Genomic DNA, 25,624 nt, shown 5'->3' on the forward strand with positions numbered 1-25,624 from the left:
GAGCCGAATTCGGGAGGACAGCACTTCAAATCTTCGCACAACGAGACATAGGTTTCCAGAGGTTCCTGTAAGCCACTTGAGAAAAATTGCCGGATGGTCCCTTTGAAATGCCCAATTTCCTTACCTATCCTTCGTCCAAGGCAGAATTTGCTCAGGTTCCAGCTATCTCGTTGTCGATGAGATGTTAAACCCAAATCCTCCTCCCTTTACCTGAAGGGGAACCGGTAGGCCTTTCGATTTGATTCATCCTTTCCTCGTGCTGCGTTGATTCGAGCAGTGAAGGGTTGCGTTGGTATTACGGGAGGCAGGGCTAGGTGGGAAAGGGGGCGAGTGCGGGGGCGAGGAGGCGACAGCCGGCGGTGCCACTCACCGCCGTAGACGACGCACGTGACCTCGGGAGTGGCGCCCTCCGGGTAAGGGCCGATGACGTCACGCTCTGGCGCGCCGCGCTCTTCCACGATGGTCACGTTGCTCGGCGGCACTGAAACACACGACGGCTGACGTCAGAGCCACGCAGTCTGCCTCACCATTACCCACACATTGTTTTGATTTCTAAGTAATCACTTGTCCATAGTGCTCAATTTTTTTAAAAAAAGTGCATTATAAGACTGAATATAAGTTAATTAATATTTAGGCATGTTGTAATTTTCCAAAAAGAAGAGCCGACAAATAGGTCCTCAGATGCACAGCAGTATTCAGTAGCACTCGAGCAACATGAAGCATTACAACAACTTTTATGAAAACAGTCTTAAGTTCCGCAGGAAGAACATTTATTTGTTGATGACAAGCTTCGGACTGGTTGTCCATTATCAAATCAGTCTGAAATGTAAATCTGGCATTGCACTAGTCACACAAGCGGAAAATTAACCATGCAATCAATAAGTGTGACTCTAGATAATGTGTCCTCGACAGTGCTCGTCGCTATCAGAGCGAACAGTTAGCGATAAGCACCTGTGGAGGCCACATTATCTATTATCACACGTATTGATTTAATACCCAGTTTTCCATTTATATGACTGGTGTAAGGTAAGACTTACATTTATGGCTGATTTGATAAGGGACAACTAGTCCAGAACCTGACACGAATCAGTAAATGTTTTTTTTTTTTTTGTGCAACTTCAACCGGTTGTCATGACGGTTACCGTAATCGCGAAAAAGTTGCAGATCCATTCTAATGGGACCATGAATTATTCGCTAGTTTTAGCAGTTTTAGCTCAGGAAGCTTTCATTAACACTTTCGTTGTTAGAATTACTTCCAGTAGTATTAAAAATATGACATAGCCTCTTTTTAGGATTTGTGTGAAGGGTACGATCAACAACATTCCAATATCTACAGCGGTTTATAGGAAATGTCAAGAGCATGTAATGCAGGACTGGGCCAGCAAAGGAATTCTCAAAAACTGTTTCATATTTGAGTTATAAACATATACAACTTAATACTCCACAGAGGGGTAACTGTTTCGAATCCTTCACAGGTGCCAGACAGTTAGGTGAAGGAATCGTATTGCTTACAAAAATCTAAATTTAAACTACGGTAACTATATGACAGCCAAATTCGGTAATCATGAAGGCTAAGAGAATGCTATTTCATCCTTCTCCTCCTCCTCCTCATCGTCAATATTTCCAGCACTATGTGTGTGACAGTGTGCAAGATTCCTTGAGCAATTACTGCTAATTTGAGTCAATGTAATCACTTATTACGCTTTAGTAGACCGTGTCTTTTACTTTAGCCATAGAAACAACCGGCAGCCACAATGTTGCAGCCACAAACAGGACAGAATCTTCACCAAGCTTTCCCTTTGGAAGTAGATTTCCGAATCATGTTTCCCACTGATCAGTAGCAGGCATTCTATACTAAACTCAGTAATGACATTTCTAATCTTCTTACTAGAGGAAACAGAAATGTGTAGTGATCTGTTGTCTCTATCAGTCTGTTTAACTTTGTTGTCCGCTATCATATTAAGTAGTTCACATTATCAAAATGGTTCAAATGGCTCTGAGCGATATGGGACTTAACATCTATGGTCATCAGTCCCCTAGAACTTACAACTACTTAAACCTAACTAACCTAAGGGCATCACACAACACCCAGTCATCACGAGGCAGAGAAATTCCTGACCCCGCCGGGAATCGAACCCGGGAACCCGGGCGCGGGGAGCGAGAACGCTACCGCACGACCACGAGCTGCGGACAGTTCACATTATCACCTCGACTCCGCCGCTAGAAGTAGAAACTTCAAACAATAGCTGAAGAGGCCGTTGGTGACATCGCAGATGCGTGGACGAAGAGTACACCAGCAAATAATTAATAGAATGAGATTTTCACTCTGCAGCGGAGTGTGCGCTGATATGAAACTTCCTGGCAGATTAAAACTGTGTGCCCGACCGAGACTCGAACTCGGGACCTTTGCCTTTCGCGGGCAAGTGCTCTACCATCTGAGCTACCGAAGCACGGCTCACGCCCGGTACTCACAGCTTTACTTCTGCCAGTACCTCGTCTCCTACCTTCCAAACTTTACAGAAGCTCTCCTGCGAACCTTGCAGAACTAGCACTCCTTTCTTTCAGGAGTGCTAGTTCTGCAAGGTTCGCAGGAGAGCTTCTGTAAAGTTTGGAAGGTAGGAGACGAGGTACTGGCAGAAGTAAAGCTGTGAGTACCGGGCGTGAGTCGTGCTTCGGTAGCTCAGATGGTAGAGCACTTGCCCGCGAAAGGCAAAGGTCCCGAGTTCGAGTCTCGGTCGGGCACACAGTTTTAATCTGCCAGGAAGTTTCATATCAGCGCACACTCCGCTGCAGAGTGAAAATCTCATTCTGGAAACATCCCCCAGGCTGTGGCTAAGCCAGGTCTCCGCAATATCCTTTCTTTCAGGAGTGCTAGTTCTGCAAGGTTCGCAGGAGAGCTTCTGTAAAGTTTGGAAGGTAGGAGACGAGGTACTGGCAGAAGTAAAGCTGTGAGTACCGGGCGTGAGTCGTGCTTCGGTAGCTCAGATGCTAGAGCACTTGCCCGCGAAAGGCAAAGGTCCCGAGTTCGAGTCTCGATCGGGCACACAGTTTTAATCTGCCAGGAAGTTTCATATCAGCGCACACTCCGCTGCAGAGTGAAAATCTCATTCTGGAAACATCCCCCAGGCTGTGGCTAAGCCAGGTCTCCGCAATATCCTTTCTTTCAGGAGTGCTAGTTCTGCAAGGTTCGCAGGAGAGCTTCTGTAAAGTTTGGAAGGTAGGAGACGAGGTACTGGCAGAAGTAAAGCTGTGAGTACCGGGCGTGAGTCGTGCTTCGGTAGCTCAGATGGTAGAGCACTTGCCCGCGAAAGGCAAAGGTCCCGAGTTCGAGTCTCGGTCGGGCACACAGTTTTAATCTGCCAGGAAGTTTCATATCAGCGCACACTCCGCTGCAGAGTGAAAATCTCATTCTGGAAACATCCCCCAGGCTGTGGATAAGCCATGTCTCCGCAATATCCTTTCTTTCAGGAGTGCTAGTTCTGCAAGGTTCGCAGGAGAGCTTCTGTAAAGTTTGGAAGGTAGGAGACGAGGTACTGGCAGAAGTAAAGCTGTGAGTACCGGGCGTGAGTCGTGCTTCGGTAGCTCAGATGCTAGAGCACTTGCCCGCGAAAGGCAAAGGTCTCGATTTCGAGTCTCGGTCGGGCACACAGTTTTAATCTGCCAGGAAGTTTCATATCAGCGCACACTCCGCTGCAGAGTGAAAATCTCATTCTGGAAACATCCCCCAGGCTGTGGCTAAGCCATGTCTCCGCAATATCCTTTCTTTCAGGAGTGCTAGTTCTGCAAGGTTCGCAGGAGAGCTTCTGTAAAGTTTGGAAGGTAGGAGACGTGGTACTGGCAGAAGTACAGCTGTGAGTACCGGGCGTGAGTCGTGCTTCGGTAGCTCAGATGGTAGAGCACTTGCCCGCGAAAGTTTAAGGTCCCGAGTTCGAGTCTCGGTCGGGCACACAGTTTTAATCTGCCAGGAAGTTTCATATCAGCGCACAGTGCGTAGGTTGCTATGACGGTAGGTCATTAAAACAGCTGGATGACCATAAATATGATACTTGGTCCCAAATCCACCTTAGAAACTACGCCATTGCCAGTGAGATATTAGGTTCTGGAAATGTGCAGATAGACTTTTGTACAAATTTCATACTTCAGTATCCATCAGAGAGCGACTCTTGCATTATGATCATTTTTAAGAGTAAAAATTGATTTCTGCTCCTCTCCTATACTGAAAACTAAAACTATCTTGTTAAGAATCATTACAAATATTTACTGATGCGTTACCGTTTTAAACAAACTTTCATCTAAAATACATTGTCTAATATAAATCAGTGATTAACATATTTCTCAACCCTGTTCTAGGCGAACAGTATGCGCACGTATAATGCTTCATCTACATGCACCATTCCATTACGATCACCGTCTTTATTACAAAGAGCACCGAAGTAAAACGTTCCTACTGCGACTGAAGTGTTCCTGATTGATACAGTTTGAAAGTTATTTCTTAGATACTACTTTACATATTTCCAAAATCCTTTCTATTAAACTGAATGATGTCCCCAATGCTTACGGCAGATTACTTATCCTCAGCATTTCACTAATCGCTAGTTTTCAGAGCTACTTCAGTCTAGAAAATATAGTAAAATTTTATCTAGTAGAAATTCTCTTCTATGGTACCCGTAAGAGAGAGCATTTATTTGTGGCCACCTATTTGCTGTATGCATGGAAAGAGAGCTAAGACAGGCCAGAATGAATCAATAAATCGAGGTGGGGTTTTCGCCAAGCTGTAGTGGGCAATACGGCAAATTTCCTGACTCTGGAAAAAAACTTTCGTCATTTATAGACACCGAAATACGACACTGACTTTGTTTGTTTCTAATGAAACTGTACATTATTTTCTGTCGCATCTGAAGGGAGCTTCTAAGAGAACTCAACAATATAATATTTACGGGATTCGATCAAATAGTATGAAGACGACAACGCCGCAAACCAATGTCCTGCCGTCATTACAAGAGCTCCCACAAACGTCTGCCCTGTTGCACCAACACAGAAGTCGGACACGGCTCGTATATTTATGACCACAGCTGGAATACCAAATGCACGAGATGTTGACACTGACAACTGCTACACGTTAAAAGTCATTCTGGAGAAACAATACTCCACGTTGAATTTCAAATGGCTCTGAGCACTATCGGACTTAACATCTGAGGTCATCAGTCCCCTAGAACTTAGAACTACTTAAACCTAACTAACCTAAGGACAACACACACATCCATGCCCGAGGCAGGACTCGATCCTGCGCCCGTTGCGGCCGCGCGGTCCCAGACTGAAGCATCTAGAACCGCTCGGCTACACCCGTGTCATAAGGCATTCCATGTATACGGAAGTAGTCGATTTTACCTAATAGAATTCTTATTTTAATTTTCGCAAAAGATAAAAGTATAAAAATAAATGAGTTTAGTACAGACCATTTAGCGTTTCCTGAATGACCGTTCCAGTGCTCCCGAAATTATCTTTAAAGAGGGACTGTCGTTACATGTGCGGAAAGAGAGGCACATCCGTCATGTTGATACCACATTGATTGGTGGTATGTCTTCCAATACCTGCGGCAGCAGCATGTGTTATGAACTAGAGATAATTCATTGTATATAGATTCCTGTCACTAAAACAAGGACCAATGATGCGAGTGTTGAAAAATACACACCACAAGTTGATACACTAACTGCATTGTTTTACCCACTTCTTCGAGTCAGAGTAGGTTTTGAACCAAAGAATAATGCATATTGTGGTAGCTGGGTTTCGCTGGATTGTTTGGGGAAGGAGACCAGGCAGCGAGGTCATCGGTCTCATCGGATTAGGCAAGGACGGGGAAGGAAGTCGGCCGCACCCTTTCAAAGGAACCATCCCGGCATTTGCCTGGATTTAGGGAAATCACGGGAAACCTAAATCAGGATGGCCGGACGCGGGATTGAACCGTCGTCCTCCCGAATGCGAGTCCAGTGTTCTAGCCACTGCGCCACGTCGCTCGGTGCACTTGGAGCATATCAATCAGTGTTCTGCTGTTGTAGCAATCAGATAAGTTGCTCGTAAAGCTTTCGGAGACATTCGCAATTTATACGACAGTCGAGGTAGTGAATATCGTTTAATGGCGAATGTCACCAAACTATTACAGCAGCGGTGCGGTTGGGTGCTGAAGAGTATCCAGATCGTGCCACGCAGTCGTGATCTGGTTTTGCAAAGATAATAAAAGAAGTTAACATAATCTACTCTGCCTTCCAGCCACGTCTGATGGTTAAGTCCCGCGAGATATCGATCCAGGTCTCTTCGGAAGTTGTGAAGTGTCAAATGACTACCGTGTCGCCGTGGCCTCACTATTTTATAACTGCTTTGCTGGCTGTGACGTCACTGGTGTTCTCTTCCTCGCCAAATATGGTAGTGTTTCCTTCCCGCGTACGTCGCGCTCGCTTCAACCTCGCGATGGCCGCGTCACAGGCTGTGCCGAGCTGCAGATCGCCGTCGGCGTTGATAGTGTTTTCAGATATTTTTATTTCTAAAGCTTCTTTTGTAATGCTATCCGGAATTCCTTCATCTTCATAATGACAGATGTTTCGCCGAAAAGTATTCGCTATCGATCTCGTAAAACATATCCTGCCACGGTTGATTTCTCAGCATATCGTAGCCGTAAGCAAGTGTCGTGCCCCGTCAGGAGTTTCTCCACAGTGCGTACTGTCTCGCCGACGATTTTACCAGCCGATTTCACCTAAATCTTGGGCAAGGTGATATAGTGGACAGTTTTGATGTGGTATCCCCATTTAAATGTGTTCCTGTCAAAATTGTATAGATCGCCTCTCTCAGTTATTTGTTAGGCTATGGAACAGTTTAAACACACCTATATGTCTGGCAACATATCGACCAGCTGGACGGCGCGGCGATGGGAAGTTCAAATGGCTCTGAGCACTATGGGACTTAACATCGGAGGTCATCATTCCCCTAGAACTTAGAACTACTTAAACCTAACTAACCTAAGGACATCACACACATCCATTCCCGAGGCAGGATTCGAACCTGCGACCGTAGCGGTCGCGCGGTTCCATACTGAAGCGCCTAGAACCGCTCGGCCACACCGACCGGCCGATGGGAAGTTCGTTAGCTCTATCCATAGACAAACTTTTTATGGAGAAATTTGAAGACATCACTATGGACGCTTCTCCAGCTAAGCCAAGCTGCTTTTATATTTGCGTTGACGACACTTTAATCATCTGGCCCCATGGGCACGAAACACGGGGAGAAGTATTAGAATACCTGAACAGCATTCTCGACAACATTTGTTTACGATGGGAGTGGAGATTGCTGGTGCATTGCTCTTTCTTGAAGTCGTCGTTCGCCTGAAAAGCAATGGGCACTTCGGCCAGAACGTCTACAAAATACCTGCACACATGAATCGGTATTTTCAGGCTCTCAACCATCACCATCCGACACAAAAACGTGGCGTTCTGAGCGCTCTCGTCGATCGTGCTACAGTCGTCTGCGACATTGAAAATTTGCCATTAGAACTTAGTCACCTCCGAAAAGTCTTCCGAGGAAATGGCTAAAATCACCGCCAGGTATCACACGCCGTTTCTCGTGAGAAGCGCAGCAGAAATACACCGAAGAAGAGAGTAAGAAACCTGCGTTTTTGCCTTTCTGTGGTACAGTGTCGGGAAAAATGAGGCGCCTTCTGAAGACAGACAACATTTCATCAATTTTTTGGTACCGAACAAAATACAATAGAAAAGCTGTATCTCCATTACAAAAAAAAGTAAGTCGGTGTCGCATTTAAACGACTATAAACGATAAAAATCACTTGTGAACGTCAAGAAATTCGGCATATTGTCCGCTAGAAACAGCAGTTCGGTGCTTTTACTCATTCTTGATATATTTGAGGCGGCCTATCTTAGTTCTCTCTCCCTGTATGCTATTAAGTTGACATAGCGCCGATAAATAACTGTATCGTACTTTAGACTGTTTATAGATCCCTCGTGTCACATGTCTTTTCATTAGAAAATCTGGCACATTCGTGCAATTTAACTGTATCTGGCGAATGTCAGTATTCTCGAGACCACTTGTGGTACACCTGTTGCTCGCTGTCGTCATTCTGTGTGTGATGGCGATCCCGAAAACAGTAACCCAATGTGCTTGTTTTCGATTACAGACAGAAACTAATTTCAAACAAACCGTTTGAAAAGAAAAAGACTCGTAGCAAGGAATGTGAGTTTCATGTTGTGTTTTCCACAAAAGCGTTTATCTGTTTTACGCCCTCTGTCGCCTAACAACATGACATCAATACTGTGGTTCTCTTCAGGACTTTGTCATTATTTATACGTCATACGCCTCATTACTGTTCTTCCTGTCCATTATTCACAATGAACCTCATAATAAATTACTCCTCAGACTTCAACGATAGTACCCGTGACTGCCCATTCCTTACATGTTAGGGAATTTCCATTAACAAATTTCGTGTAGTTTCTCCTGAAATACGGAAAGAAACACTATGTTTTTGAAGGACGTCAGAGACTGTTATAAGTTTTTATTACACAATTGCAATTTCGGCCTAGGCCATTGTCAAGTGCTGATATTGTGGTTTTAAGCCATGTCAACATAATGTAAGCTGACACATTTGTATGTCGTTGTCAATACTGTTAAATACACTCCTGACGTTGTTACACAGTGCGAGCACACGTATTCAAACATCGTAAATCAGATTATGTTGATTTACGATGTCTGAATACGTGTGCTCGCACTGTGTAACAACGTCACGAGTGTATTTATTGACACGGACAGAGTCTTAGAAGATGTTGTCACACAGTATCCACCACCCAGACCGTAATACTACCTCTCTTCATAAAGATAATGGGAGTCCAAAGTGGTAAGTGAAGGTAGGAGTGGCCGAGCGGTTCTAGGCGCTACAGTCTGGAACCGCGCTACCGCTACGGTCGCAGATTCGAATCCTGCCTCAGGCATGGATGTGTGTGATGTCCTTAGGTTAGTTAGGTTTAAGTTGTTCTAAGTTCTAGAGGACTGATGACCGCAGCAGTTAAGTCCCATAGCGCTCAGAGCCATTTGAACCATTTGAAGGTAGCCAGAAAGAAATATCAAATCCTGAAACCACACGAACAAATCAGACCATTACATTTCCAAGTCAAAGCGAGAGTATCAATGTTCAATTTGATACTTAGCAGCTGCAGCGTAATCCAAACACGGAGTGTGTTTGCCCTGGATCGTATTCAGTTAAATCGTGTAGGACCGTTTCCGCCCACATTACAGAGAGCTGCAGGCATTGCCATGACACCGTATGCGTACTCGTAATATCGGATGTGCCCTGAATTTTGTGGTCTTACGCACGAGAAACATTAGTTACAACCAATACAAAACTGTCATAAAACCTTAGAAACTTTCGCCTAGGCATTTTTTTTTAATTTCTCCCTCAGAGCACACCTTCGAAAGACTCCATCTTTCTATTCCTTATCACACCACTCAAATCCTGTACGGAAAATCACAAATACAGAGCTTCTTTCATTACATCGCTTACTCATCGCCTCTCTAATGACCTCGATGCCGATGAGACGTTAAACCCTAATGTATTTTCCTTCCTTCTATCATCAGCTTATACGACAACGTAAATTAACAATTGCTGGTACCGTTTCGAGAAAATACCTGTGCTGTTGCATTGCCCTCAAGTCCACACTACGGTACCTGCGTTTTGCGATATCAAAACACTGACCACTGGAATATTATTAACTTACAGGGTGTTTAAAAAATGACCGGTATATTTGAAACGGCAATAAAAACTAAACGAGCAGCGATAGAAATACGCCGTTTGTTGCAATATGCTTGGGACAACAGTACATTTTCAGGCGGACAAACTTTCGAAATTACAGTAGTTACAAATTTCAACAACAGATGGCGCTGCAAGTGATGTGAAAGATATAGAAGACAACGCAGTCTGTGGGTGCGCCATTCTGTACGTCGTCTTTCTGCTGTAAGCGTGTGCTGTTCACAACGTGCAAGTGTGCTGTAGACAACATGGTTTATTCCTTAGAACAGAGGATTTTTCTGGTGTTGGAATTCCACCGCCTAGAACACAGTGTTGTTGCAACAAGACGAAGTTTTCAACGGAGGTTTAATGTAACCAAAGGACCGAAAAGCGATACAATAAAGGATCTGTTTGAAAAATTTCAACGGACTGGGAACGTGACAGATGAACGTGCTGGAAAGGTAGGGCGACCGCGTACGGCAACCACAGAGGGCAACGCGCAGCTAGTGCAGCAGGTGATCCAACAGCGGCCTCGGGTTTCCGTTCGCCGTGTTGCAGCTGCGGTCCAAATGACGCCAACGTCCACGTATCGTCTCATGCGCCAGAGTTTACACCTCTATCCATACAAAATTCAAACGCGGCAACCCCTCAGCGCCGCTACCATTGCTGCACGAGAGACATTCGCTAACGATATAGTGCACAGGATTGATGACGGCGATATGCATGTGGGCAGCATTTGGTTTACTGACGAAGCTTATTTTTACCTGGACGGCTTCGTCAATAAACAGAACTGGCGCATATGGGGAACCGAAAAGCCCCATGTGCAGTCCCATCGTCCCTGCATCCTCAAAAAGTACTGGTCTGGGCCGCCATTTCTTCCAAAGGAATCATTGGCTCATTTTTCAGATCCGAAACGATTACTGCATCACGCTATCTGGACATTCTTCATGAATTTGTGGCGGTACAAACTGCCTTAGACGACAGTGCCAACAGCTCGTGGTTTATGCAAGATGGTGCCCGGCCACATCGCACGGCCGACGTCTTTAATTTCCTGAATGAATATTTCGATGATCGTGTGATTGCTTTGGGCTATCCGAAACATACAGGAGGCGGCGTGGATTGGCCTCCCTATTCGCTGGACATGAACCCCTGTGACTTCTTTCTGTGGGGACACTTGAAAGACCAGGTGTACCGCCAGAATCCAGAAACAATTGAACAGCTGAAGCAGTACATCTCATCTGCATGTGAAGCCATTCCGCCAGATACGTTGTCAAAGGTTTCGGGTAATTTCATTCAGAGACTACGCCATATTATTGCTACGCATGGTGGATATGTGGAAAATATCGTACTATAGAGTTTCCCAGACCGCAGCGCCATCTGTTGTTGAAAATTGTAACTACTGTAATTTCGAAAGTTTGTCTGCCTGAAAATGTACTGTTGTCCCAAGCATATTGCAACAAACGGTGTATTTCTATCGCTGCTCGTTTAGTTTTTATTGCCGTTTCAAATATACCGGTCACTTTTGAAACACCCTGTATATTACTTTATTACTCTGCAGTCAGCTAATAGGAGATCCTTCTATCTGTTTCAAGCCACTAAACGCTAGTGTATCTACCACCGATACACCCTATTTTCAAGTACTCGTTCTTCAGCTCAAATTTTAAACATCTATTATCGACAGATTCATAGAAGCTTTTTTCGTCCTTCTCCTGACACACCTCCTACGATCATTCATCGTACGATCTCAATCTTAGTGTACCTGTAGATCTTTCTGCAAAAATCCTATAACAATAACCCAGTGAAGACATCCTTTTGCCTTTAATGGAATGCACTCTAACTGCCCTCTACAGGCGTTTCCTATTCACAATTCCTTCATTCAAAGGAAGTTATTAAAGGATAACAGAGATACGATAAATGCTTTCGTCTGATGTAGAACATTGAAGAATTCCATTGCCCCTCTAACCACATGCTGGCTGGCCCCTGCTACCTACAGTAATACTGTGCAGCTTCTGTTTTCGCTGTCACTCTACCAGTTTTGGTAAAAAATTTCATAAATTTTTTGTCATAATGTTTTTGCCCTTCATTTCGACAGGGGTTGTCAAAGAAAACCAAAACTGAGGTGTAATTCATTCCAGGGAATATGTGCTGTATGTTTAGCAATTACGTGGTGAATCACCCGACAGCAGAGCACGCTTTAAAAGCATTCTAGCATCTCCACGTCATTTAGCAATCTAAAAAAAAATATTTCAGGTTTCGGTGATAATGTGAAAGACGTCCACCGGAATGCAATCTGAGTGCTTAGAGTAACGGTGAGGTACTGCGATTTGGAGTTCCACGAGACTCTTTCACAGAACTCCCTACGGCCGTGTTGCGTTTTTCCCCAAGCACTAAGCTAAGATTTGTGAGATAATTTTTGCATTCGGTACATTAATAAACCATTTTTCAGCTACCGCAATAGGTGGGTATTCAATTCCTACTTTTCATTTGAATGATGTTAGTTTTTCTTCAGTTCAGCGAACTGTTGTGTTTCAAAGACTCTACGGAAGAACAAAGGCCACATGTTTATCCTTGTATCGGAGCGACGTGTCTGCATGAAGGTAGGATCCAACATGCATGAACACTCAATGATCATTTTGCAGCCAGCGCCAACAGTAGAGGGCCAATGTTGGGGTCATTTCGATAACAAAACTTTAATAAAACAGCTATCATCAGCACCCGTAGAGCGACATTCCCGTTGCAAGCGAATAATGCGATCAGGGGAAGGCCAGAAAGATCACGTCAGTGAATTTTAGTTTTTTGTCAGTTTGGGGTACATGCGAAAGCAGCATGGAAGGGGAGGCAGAAGGTCAGTGTATAAATGCCACAGGCTGGTTGAGTGGTACAAAAGAACAGTCTACGAAATGCGACAGAAATAACCTGAGACGTCTCTCGCAGCTGTTACAAATGACCAAATGTTCCTAATGGATAAAATTTCAGTAAATGCAAATTTAGCTTTTACAAAAATGTTCAAGGCACTCCAGCCACTAACTTTGATTGCAAAAGTTAAATGAAAGCGAAGAATTTTAGGGGAAATAAGTAAAACTGTTATTGCGTCATTGCAAAAGACCACGCTAAAGTCAGGGTAAATTTGAGTAAATGTAACTGAGACGCACACTGGCAAGTAGACTCATTAGAAGTTAGAGATAATAAGATAATTGCCACAAGTGCAGCAGATTAGAATCAGATCAGATTGTCAAGATTTTGACGCTGGCGGCACTCGTAGTAATGGTGAAGACATCTAATGTTGATTTTGTGTTTGTTGATTTTGTGTTTCTAAAAGAAGAACGTGTCATGACTGCTTCATGACGGCTGCTAGATTTTGTTTGTCCTTGCATTGCTATTTCATTCTCCTCATCCCACATGAGTAACAGTTACGCACGGCCTACACGCAAAGACTTTTCAGACATAAGCGAGGTGTTGTAAAACATTAGAGAACTGTTATATAAGTTTGCTTTGCAATGTGAAATAAATGCGACTCTTTTTGAGCTTTCTTCGCAATAAAATGGGAGGAGATAACTTTACTTTCTAAACCTCGCGCACACACTACGGATTGGCCTGGTATGTAACCAGGGAAAATTTTATTGCAGTACCGATTTCGTTAGCGGTTTATAAAATACAAGAAGATAAATCTGTTGACATTTACTGACTTCATCGTTTTGGATAATGGCATGTGGTTTATGTGGTTGCCAGGTAGATGACCGAGCGAGGTGGCGCAGTGGTAGCACACTGGACTCGCGTTCGGGAGGACGACGGTTCAATCCCGCGTCCGGCCATCCTGATTTAGGTCTTCCGTGATTTCCCTAAATCGCTCCAGGCAAATGCTGGGATGCTTCCTTTGAAAGGGCACGGCCGACTTCCTTCCCCATCCTTCTCTAATCCGATGAGACCGATGACCTCGCTGTTTGGTCTCTTCCCCCAAACAATCCAATCCAATACAATCCAGGTAGATGGAACGGTTAAGGAATACAAGTCTGCGTGGTGATTTCGGTGAAAGGAGATTGCTGTGAGGATTTTATGTCGGCAAGAGTCTGCGAGTAAATGGGAGGGGTACGCGGACGACTGACGCTATCCGATTTACATATACCCTAACAAGGAAATAACAACACGAAATGTAGAAGATCTACTAGGTGGACCTCTGAGACAATCAATGTGTCGCACTATTTGTATAATGTGGTAATGATCTATATTTTCCCTGAATTATTTCACCAGGGCTATGTAAAATTGAACAGTAGGGTCAGTCGACGTTTGCCCTTGACTGTTTTACAGGATACTGGACGGCTGAGCTCGAGGATTTAATGGTAATGTGGACACTGTAAGGTGTATGCTTCGCCGGCGATGGGCGAGGCATGACAGAATCTCTGACCACAGAGTACTTTATTGTTAGTTGTTGCTTGTCGCGAGTCTGCGCTAGTCTGCGCGAGTCGACAGTAGAAGTCAGTCTGCGCGAGTCTGCAGTAGTAGTCAGTCGGATAGAGTAGTAGTCGGTCGGCTTTAGTAGCGAGTGGACGGTAGTAGTCTGCGGGAGTCGGCATGCGTCGGCTGTGTGCTCTGGTCGCGACTCTGGTCAGGACTCTGGAGGATGAGTATTGTTGTAGAAGGTAAAGAAGCAGCATTGCGCATATTTAATAATGTCTGTTAATTGTAATCTAATTTGTTCAAAATAATGTCCCAATAATAATTTTTATAATATAAAGTAACTCTTTTGAAGAAAAAGCATTCATTTCAATTTAAAGAATTTTTCCAATGCATTATCATTGCTTCCAAGAATTAAAATAAAAAAAAAAAATATACGCCAGCATTGCACGAAGCTGTGTCGATAAATAAGAACAGAAATAGTTGCAGTTTTTATTAAGATAAGAATTTTTGCTTTTGTTATTCAGAATACAGGGCCGAAGGTCAGCTCTGCTGTCCTTATAAAATTTAACAGATATTACTATTTCTGTTAGGAGGTTACATTTCGTTCACGGTTCATTATTTAATCAATATTATTATGGGTTTATGGTCAATTTTCATTTATCAATTTTGTGGCGAGTTTACGCATGGTTCCATTTCACAATTTTCATTTAAGATATTTTTGCTGAGAGGTTACACTTGGCGACATCCGGACCAGGATCGTATTTCTTTGTGAATCTTCTGATAAGTAGTCATATATCTGCTCTTATTTACTTAAATGTAATTAGCATTTGGCGCAACGCATTTATTAATTTGTCACTCTTTCTTCGACAGATCATCGGCAATTTGTTGCTCTTTGTTATAATTGTGTTTGTTGCATTTTGCATTGTCTTTCTTTCATTTGTGAATAATTTTGATTTTTTGATTTTTGAAAAATGCCGCGAAAAACTGTTAACAGTACATCGCGATGTGTAATGAGTGAAATAGCCGACTCAAATAATTTGACCGATAGTACTTGCGACATGCAGTGTAATGATGACAATCCTTCAATTACAGACAATCAGTGCGTACCGACCACTTGTAATAATTTCGATCCTAATGATGAACAAATGAACTCAATTGTGTCCTCTATTAATTTGACGACAATTGATGACGCGGGGCGTTCTGTTGCAATGAGCGCTGCCAGCTTGACACACCCGGTTTGCAAGATTTACGTAATGAACAGAGAAATCTTACTAACGAAAATGAACAGTGTACTAAAAGTACGTCAGATTTATTTGATTCCGAGGTAGTGACTAACAGTGCACATCCGATTGACAAACATTTTCAAAAATCACAAAATGACCGAATGGTTACACAAAACGTGACAATTGCAGGTACAACATCAAACAGCACAGAGTAGGTAATATTGGCTTGGATCAAATTATGGCAATATTGCTGCAACAAAATGAAGATTCCAAACAATCGAAAAAAGAACAACACGACAACTTTAAACAACTTAGTGAACAGTACAAACAACGTAATGAAAAATATGACAACCTTAATGAAAAATTAGACATCAATTCCAAACAGTTGAAGGAAAAATTAGACAACAATTCCAGACAGCTTAGTGAACAGATTGCAGCTGTTGCCGCGCAGTGTCATGATACTAAAGAACAGTTACGTGAGGAAATTGAGGCTTGTGCTAGGAAAAGTAGTGAAGAAATTAGATCTGTTGATCAAGAATTAAGGGAGATGCAAACAGCTATAACAGAATCACTTAGAGGCGAAATTAGTGCAGTCGGTAAACAATGCTCTGAAAAAGCAATACAATTACGCGACGAGTTTAAATTAATGACAGCAGAACTTTCGCGCACACTGGATGCAAAGGTAAACGCGAAATTCGACCAACAAAACAGTCAAATTGACGAACGTTTTAATCATCACCTGCAAAACAGTGAAACGCGTTTCCGTAAATTTATACAGGAACAAAATAAAGTAAAACGACAAGTCATGGAAACAATTACCGTACAGAGACAGGAAGATAAACGTAAATTGTTTGCGAAAGCAAAAACATACGTAGACAACAATATTGCTACAGTATCGGACGAAATTAATACCATCAAACAGTTGAACACCGAATTGCGTGGTGAAATTTCAGATCTTAAATCAAAAACAGATACACACACGGTAGATTTTCAAACAGTGACCGACAGACTCGAACAATTAGAACTAACACAGGATTCCGATGTCATTAAAGCTGACGTCAAAAAATTGAACGAAACCACTCGTAAAATACAAAAACAAATTAATGCTTCTGACACTAAAAACGATGATGAGGTAAAAATCCTGACTGAAAAATATGATGAATTGGCCAGTCGTATTGACGTTATTGAAAGTAATAATGACAGCAAATCAGACGATACTGCGCCGATTTCGTTTAATCAAACACCTGAATTCCAAAATTTACAGCAGACGATCAGTGAGATAGATTCGTCCAATAATACATTGCGTAGAAAATTGTCAACTTTACAACAAGAAGTGACAGAGATAAAAAAATTTCAGTTAATAACACGTCACAGCATACGACACATTCTGAACATTTCTCACAATCACACAGCCAGTATAACTTCGATAATTTACGGAGAGTACGTGACTTAAAATCCGAAAAGACACAGACAAACAGATTCTTATGCAATCGTGAACCTGTTCACACATTCAGTGACGATAACGTTCATTATATGCAATTTTTATCCGTAAGAAAATCTAAGGAATTTAAAAATGACAGAGCGCAGGTATACGCTTTGAACTGGATACGTCGATTTATTTTTGTACTTTCACGAGCTTTGTCTGTAACGCAGAAACTAGCTTTGAACTGGATACGACAATTTATTTTTGAATTTTCACCGGCATTGCCTGTAACGCAATAGCTAAAATGTATTTGCAGCGCGTAATAGACCTCAGGGGATTCATTACACTTTAATGAGTATGTGCCGTAGCGTGCACAGGGCCCCGAGCCGTAGTAGTGCTGTTTCATCTTTAGTTTTCTGCACTGCTGCCTTCTCTTCTACTATCCTTTACATCTATCAAAACAGCTCTTCAACTATTGTTCTACCTAGGATTAAGAATGTGTAAAGAAAACCCAATAAGACAAGTTTTACCGAAAGTGACAATTTATCATTAGACGCTCCAGAAATGACAACCATGAGAACTTTAATAACAGGCAAAATTTTTAATCATCGGTTTGTGTAAAATTATCAGCAACAGGAACCACATTTTTAGTAATAATAGGGGTTTTTCTTCGCAACAACAACAAAACCAACCGGTTAGCATACCTAACCAACAATGCAGTCTACAAGGTCAACCAAGCTTTAATGTTTCGCCGCGTGAACGTATAGCATCAGCTCCAACAAATAGTAACGCACAGCAACAAGAAAATAACTACGTACAGAAAACACACTATTTCAATTCCTATCGCAATGCACCGTTCAGCGATGACTATCATGACAGAAGTAAAAGTAATGAGCACAATTTTCAGCGTACATTTAATAACAGTCGATCTTATCAGCAGCAAAATCATCCGCAACAACATATTATCATGAATGAACCAGACAGTAGATATCATCCAGAACGTAAGACGTCAGGAAGAAATAACAGAACAGTACAAATAATGGAACTGCCACAACATCCTCCCGAGAATAATGACCCGTCAGATGGAATTTGACTAGATACAGTACAGGTTGCATATTCCAGTAACGCAAGCAATACTTTTGACACGCAGAATCTTGTTCACGAGAATGTTATTTGAAACATGCTTTGTTGAATGCACCACTTTTATCGCACCCAGATCTTACCAGAAATTTTTCTATTGCCACCGACAGTTCTAACACCGCTTTAGGCGTACATATTTTTCAGGAAATTGAAGAAGATGGTTGTACAGTAATTAAAAACATCGCCTTTGCAAGTCGCATTCTGTCACCTGCTGAACGAAATTCTCCTGTTACAGAACTTGAAACATTATGTGTTGTATGGGCTTTTACGAGATTTCGGCATTTTCTTTATGGAAGACATACCACCGTTTACGCAGACCATAGAGCGATACAATTTTTACTTTCGGCTAAATTTACACACGACAGACTAAGCAGATGGAAACTTTATCTACAGGAATTTAATTTTACAATTGTTCACATTCCCAGCACACAAAATATTGTAGCAGATGCACTATCCCGTTCTCTCTGCAACAATCAGCAAGACATCGCAACCAACTTCTGCAAAGCAAATTTCAGCGTCACGTACATTCAACAAGTTGCATTTGAAAATTTCATTTCGTCGTCATTACAAGCCATAGCACAAGAGCAGAATGAAGACAACGTATGGAAAGAAATTAAACACCTTTGGCAAGATAGGAATAATGTTACCATTAGAAACCATTACACCGTACGCAATGACATTCTGTTTCGCCGCTCTCATCCTGACAGCAACAATTGGTTATTATGCATTCCTGACGAACTTGTTAACAAATTAATCTGGTATACCCATTTAAGTTACGCACATTACGGAGCTAGAAAATGTTTTCTTATACTGAGACACAGCTGTTATTTTGCCAACATGGAGAAAAGTATTCGACGAGTTTTAGCGTCATGTAAAATCTGCCAGAAAGCTAAATCAGACACGACTTCACATATTCCTCCATTACATCCCATTGTACCTGTTAAATTGAGACACATGGCCTCTGTAGACATTTTTGGTCCGATTCCCAGAACTAATAGAGGTTTTTGCTACATCTTTGTCGCTGTTGAACTCACTTCAAAATTTGTTACGTTCACTCCGTTACGCAAAGCTATTGCTAAAACTGTTTCGAAAGCATTTGTAAAACATTTTTAATTTCATGTAGGGCATGTGTTGAAAGTAATTTCCGACAATGGACCACAGTTTCGATCTGCTATATGGACACGTATGTTACGAGCTAGAAACATTTCTCCGATATATATATCCAGGTACCATGCTTCTTCGAACCCTTGTGAACGATTAATGAATGAAGTTGGTAAACTGTGTAGAATATACTGCCATAAAAAACATATTGATTGGGACACACACATACTCTCATTCCAAGATGTAATTAATTCCATACCGAATGAATCTACTATGCTATCTCCGTCTGTTATACTGAAAAATGTTGAACCACCTAACAAAATTAAAGAATTAGTAACATTTCCTACATCTCGTCGACTACGACACCATGAAATAATTGACATTGCGCTGAACAACATCAAACGTGCCGCAGAGCGCCGGAGAAGACAGCAAAAACAGGTTTGTACACGCCGTGAATTTCACATTGGACAGAAGGTATTAGTACGTACACACTATTTATCCAACAAAGGAAAGAGTAAATGCAGTAAATTTGAGCTTCTATACGCAGGTCCATATCGAATTCGCAGCATTCCTCACCCCAATGTAGTACACGTCGAAACTTTGAGGACCAGAAAAACCAAAGGGAACCACCACGTGTCGAACGTCATACCTTTTATTGAATGAAGATACTTTATGATTTATCACACTGTAATGCCATTTCCTAATTTTTTATGACCGCTTATGCAATTATATTTACATGAACACCTACTGATGATTATCGCATTTTTTCTTGGCAAGTGCCCGGCAAGGTAAGGTTGGCAGGTCGCTTTTCTTGTCGTTACACATTAGACAGTGCACATTTTCCAGATAAAATTACGTATCTTACGAATAATTATGCAATTCTATCCAGTGATATATTAATTTTATCAAATTTTCTCTCCATGAAAGTCTTCAATTCTCGCCTCTATTAACTACACAACATACAAGCTGTACACAAACAAGATCACATTTGTTGTCGTTATACACCCTAGACCGTGCACATTTTCAATTTTTTATGTATGTATGATTGTTTTTCCTCTTTCGTTTGTATGTACTATGAAATATTTAAGATATAACAAACACCAGTTGACTTTAACATTTTGCCTTATGATAGCTAAACATCGTGACTACTTTACTTTTTTTTGCTGCTACATTGTGATACACTGTGTACATTTTTGCTTCTGAACACTGTCAATGTTTTTGACATATTACGTTTTCTGTCATGCTATGCTGTATGCTCAATTATGTTACTATAAACCAGTTTTTATGTAATGGGTGTATGAATTAAATGCAAGACATTAATTTTTGTTCATCATTTTCAGAAAGAAATAACGTGTAAACGAAATAAATTAAACAGAAATGGGAATTTCACCTTCGGAATGAACGAAAGAGGATGCAATACCTCGTGATGAAGAGTACATGAATCAGAATTAACAAGCTTTAACAAGAATATACTATACACATCGTAGAATAGTAGTCTTAACTAATTTTTTCTTTCAGAATACGAGGCGATTGATGCAGGCTGTCAGACAAAACTACACATCTTAGTTTTAGTGATGAAATATGATAGAAATAAGAAATAGTTGTATAATGAATAATGAAGTGAATTTTTTGCAGATGATAATGAATGGTGATGAATAATGATGTAGAATGTGCTTCTATGGATAATGAAGTTTTTCTTTACATGTGATGATAATAATGGAGTTATGGTGATATGGATAATGAAGTTTTTCTTTGCAGATGAAAATAATGATGAAGTTTATATATTTGCTGTTAGTTAAGAGATGCTATGTAGTTATTTAAGTATTTGTTGCAGTTCGTTTTGACAGTATGTCTTATATCGCATGGTATGATGACTGAAGGTTTTGGAAAGGACAGGTAGAGAACATATATATTTTTATACACATTTCACTACCTGTTAATTCGAAGTTCACTACTTTTCAGCATAATATGCGTTTCTTCTTTCAGTTTCATAATCCATTTTGTATATTTTGCAGGAGAAATTATTCATGAAATTAATGTGGTATAAATAGTTGTTTATTAAACCTATGTCGTATATGAATGTGATCACATATACTCTACTTGTTTCATAACCTTGCTACAGCTGATTAGTGACGAATGATGTTACACATCTTCATTTGCAGCAATAACTCAAAAGCAAACAAAGTAATTACCAGTCCCAAATAATGCTACTAGTTTAAGAGAGTTCTGAATAATACTGATCAGCTCTGAATAGTATGTCACTTCAATAATGACTTCTGAATAATACAAAAAAATGCTTTGTAACTAGCCAATGAATGCCACTGTTTATTGTAATAAGATTACCTATGATGCCAATGATTACTATAATTAGATTGATTATGTATAAATGCTATGCCAATAATTAACTCATTTTGAGTAATGACTTCTGAATAATACAAAAAAAAATGCTTTGTAACTGGCCAATGAATGCCACTGTTTATTGTAATAAGATTACCTATGATGCCAATGATTACTATAATTAGATTAATTATGTATAAATGCTATGCCAATAATTAACTTATTTTGAGTAATGACTACTGAATAATACAAAAAAAATGCTTTGTAACTGGGCAATGAATGCCACTGTTTATTGTAATAAGATTACCTATGATGCCAATGATTACTATAATTAAGTGAATTATGTAAATACGAGGTGCATTCAAGCTCTAAGGCCTCCGATTTTTTTTCTCCGGACTGGAAAGAGAAACATGTGCATTGTTTTAAAATGAGGCTGCGTCCATTGTCAATACGTCCCAGACATGGCAGCACCATACGGCAGATGGAATTTTATCACCAGTGGCGAGAATGAGAACTGTTTTAAATACTTAAAATGGCGAAGTTTTCCTTACTTGAACAGTGTGCAATCATTCGTTTTCTGAATTTGCGTGGTGTGAAACCAATTGAAATTCATCGACAGTTGAAGGAGACATGTGGTGATGGAGTTATGAATGTGTCGAAAGTGCGTTCAAATGGCTCTGAGCACTATGGGACTCAACTGCTGAGGTCATTAGTCCCCTAGAACTTAGAACTAGTTAAACCTAACTAACCTAAGGACATCACAAACATCCATGCGAAAGTGCGTTCGTGGGTGCGACAGTTTAATGTGACAACAAACCGAAACAACCTCAGGCTCGCACAAGCCGGTCTGACGACATGATCGAGAAAGTGGAGAGAATTGTTTTGGGGGATGGATGAATGACTGTTGAACAGATCGCCTCCAGAGTTGGCATTTCTGTGGGTTCTGTGCACACAATCCTGCATGACGACCTGAAAATGCGAAAAGTGTCATCCAGGTGGGTGCCACGAATGCTGATGGACAACCACATGGCTGCTCAAGTGGCATGTTGCCAAGTAATGTTGACGCACAACGACAGCATGAGTGGGACTTTCTTTTCGTCGGTTATGACAATGGATGAGACGTGGATGCCATTTTTCAATCCAGAAACAAAGCGCCAGTCAGCTCAATGGAAGCACACAGATTAACTGCCACCAAAAAAATTTCGGGTAACCGCCAGTGCTGAAAAAATGGTGTCCATGTTCTGGGACAGCGAGGGCGTAATCCTTACCCATTGCGTTCCAAAGGGCACTACGGTAACAGGTGCATCCTACGAAAATGTTTTGAAGAACAAATTCCTTCCTGCACTGCAACAAAAACGTCCGGGAAGGGCTGCGCGTGTGCTGTTTCACCAAGACAATGCACCCGCACATCGAGCTGACGTTACGCAACAGTTTCTTCGTGATAACAACTTTGAAGTGATTCCTCATGCTCCCTACTCACCTGACCTGGCTCCTAGTGACTTTTGGCTTTTTCCAACGATGAAAGACACTCTCTGTGGCCGCACATTCACCAGCCGTGCTGCTATTGCCTCAGCGATTTTCCAGTGGTCAAAACAGACTCCTAAAGAAGCCTTCGCCGCTGCCATGGAATCACGGCGTCAGCGTTGTGAAAAATGTGTACGTCTGCAGGGCGATTACGTCGAGAAGTAACGCCAGTTTCATCGATTTCGGGTGAGTAGTTAATTAGAAAAAAAAATCGGAGGCCATAGAACTTGAATGCACCTCGTACTATGCCATTCATTAGCTTCTGTTTTGAATGATGACTTCTGATGGTTTGTAACTGGGCAATGAGTGCCAATAATTACTATATTCAGATAATTTTATGAACATTATTCTGTAATACTACATACATTGTACAGAAATGTTCAGTAACTGGGCGATGAGTGACACCAATTACTCAAATCAGTTGTTAGACTAGTGTAATTCTCAATGAAGACTACTATGTGGCTTAATGTCCTTCACCTTCTGACCTAATTACCAGAAATTACTGCAATATCCATTTTTCCTGTCTATTCTCATGATCATGGAGCACTATATTTGGTTTTTGCACTAATTCTACGTTGGTCTACTTTACAAGAACATGGCGTTGACACGACATGCTGTCCACCACCTTGAGCGATGGAGATGTTATTATGGTCCCACTGTTTGGTGTACCTAGTGTACTACCAAAATGATAGCATGGAATATTATTACGACATTTCAATGTCTTGGCTACTCTGATTAATACTTCAAGGAAAAGAGCTTCAGATTGTCTCACTTGGTGTTGTGCTTCTGTAGAAAGATATGGACTTTCAGTGCAACTGCGTGCAACCTAAAGTGCTACAACCATGACGCAATCCTTCCCATTCCTTTCCTAATTCTTGTAAAATGTTAAAGACATATACTGTGCGTGTGCACTTCTTTTCATTTGTTAATAAGATCAGTTGTCCTGAAAATACTAAAGACTTCTATAGTGCATGTGCACTTTATTTCACTCCTTGATATGTTTATTTGTTGTAAAAAAATGCTAGAGTGTTTTACAGTGCGTGTGCACTCTATGCCATTTGTTAATATGTTTTGTACTTATTACGTATACATTTTGTGATTCCCAGATATGTTCTGTATTACAGTGCGTGTGCACTTTCGTCATTTTGTTAACATGATTTGTATTCATTGCTTATACATTTTGTGATTTGCTGATATGTTCTGAACTACAGTGCGTGTGCACTTTTGCCATTTGTCAATATGATTTGTACTCATTATGTTTATTTGTTGTAAAAATATTAGAGAGTTTTACAGTGCATGTGCACTTTATGCCATTTGTTAATATGATTTGTACTTATTACGTATACTTTTTGTGATTCCCAGATATGTTCTGTATTACAGTGCGTGTGCACTTTCGTCATTTTGTTAACATGATTTGTATTCATTGCTTATACATTTAGTGATTTGCTGATATATTCTGAACTACAGTGCGTGTGCACTTTATGTCATTTCATTTGTACTCATTGTGTATACATTTTGTCATTGCTTGATATGTTCTGTACTCAGTGCGTGTGCAGTATAATTTATTTCATGTTCTGCACTTATATATCTGTAAATATTCTGTGATTGTAAAGTTAATTAATTAAGAAAAATTTGTTGCTCATGGCAAGTCCAATTGATTCACGATCGCTGCCAAATTTTAGCCCCCCCCCCCCCCCAGTGGAGGGTTATGTAAGGTGTATGCTTCGCCGGCGATGGGCGAGGCATGACAGAATCTCTGACCAGAGAGTAGTTTATTGTTAGTTGTTGCTTGTCGCGAGTCTGCGCTAGTCTGCGCTAGTCTGCGCGAGTCGACAGTAGAAGTGAGTCGGCAGTAGTAGTCGGTCGGCTTTAGTAGCGAGTGGACAGTAGTAGTTTGCGGGAGTCGGCATGCGTCGGCGGTGTGCTCTGGTCGCGACTCTGGTCAGGACTCTGGAGGATGAGTATTGTTGTAGAAGGTAAAGAAGCAGCATTGCGCATATTTAATAATGTATGTTAATTGTAATTTAATTTGTTCAAAATAATGCCCCAATGATAATTTTTATAATATAAAGTAACTCTTTTGAAGAAAAAGCATTCATTTCAATTTAAAGAATTTTTCCAATGCATTATCATTGCTTCCAAGAATAAAAAAAATGTATATGTATATATACGCCAGCATTGCACGAAGCTGTGTCGATAAATAAGAACAGAAATAGTTGCAGTTTTTATTGAGGTACGAATTTTTGCTTTTGTTGTTCACAATACAGGGCCGAAGGTCAGCAATGCTGTCCTTATAAAATTTAACAGATATCATTATTTCTGTTAGGAGGTTACATTTCGTTCATGGTTCATTATTAAATCAATATTATTATGGGTTTATGGTCAATTTTCATTTATCAATTTTGTGGCGAGTTTACGCATGGTTCCATTTCACAATTTTCATTTAACATATTTTTGCTGAGAGGTTACAACACTGATTCCCTTTTCTTCATCGGTTCCCATTTTAACAGATTTATTGCATTTACAAAAATACTGGAAAGCACATTGCCTAAAGGAACGGCCTATATGGTCTTCAGTCCCAAATCCCACGTAAAATACGTGGGACGCTCTCCGACAAAAGGATGGGATTTAACTTTCCTCCTACGATGAGATAATTAGCTAAGGACGCTGTCGAAACCTGAAAACCGTATTAGCAAATAA

General features: G+C 41.1%; 1 protein-coding gene across 1 annotated transcript in view; it reads right to left on the reverse strand.

Annotated features, from left to right (window-relative positions):
* Positions 1-429: 429 nt before the first annotated feature.
* The window catches only part of LOC126246320 (uncharacterized), a 317,353-nt gene continuing 292,158 nt past the window's right edge, over positions 430-25,624 (reverse strand). Inside the window, exon 3 of the mRNA XM_049948388.1 lies at positions 430-481. Coding sequence (XP_049804345.1) covers positions 430-481 — 52 coding nt within the window. The remainder of the gene's footprint in view (positions 482-25,624) is intronic.

This window comes from Schistocerca nitens, chromosome 1 (assembly GCF_023898315.1).
Source record: "Schistocerca nitens isolate TAMUIC-IGC-003100 chromosome 1, iqSchNite1.1, whole genome shotgun sequence".
Lineage (NCBI taxonomy): Eukaryota > Metazoa > Arthropoda > Insecta > Orthoptera > Acrididae > Schistocerca > Schistocerca nitens.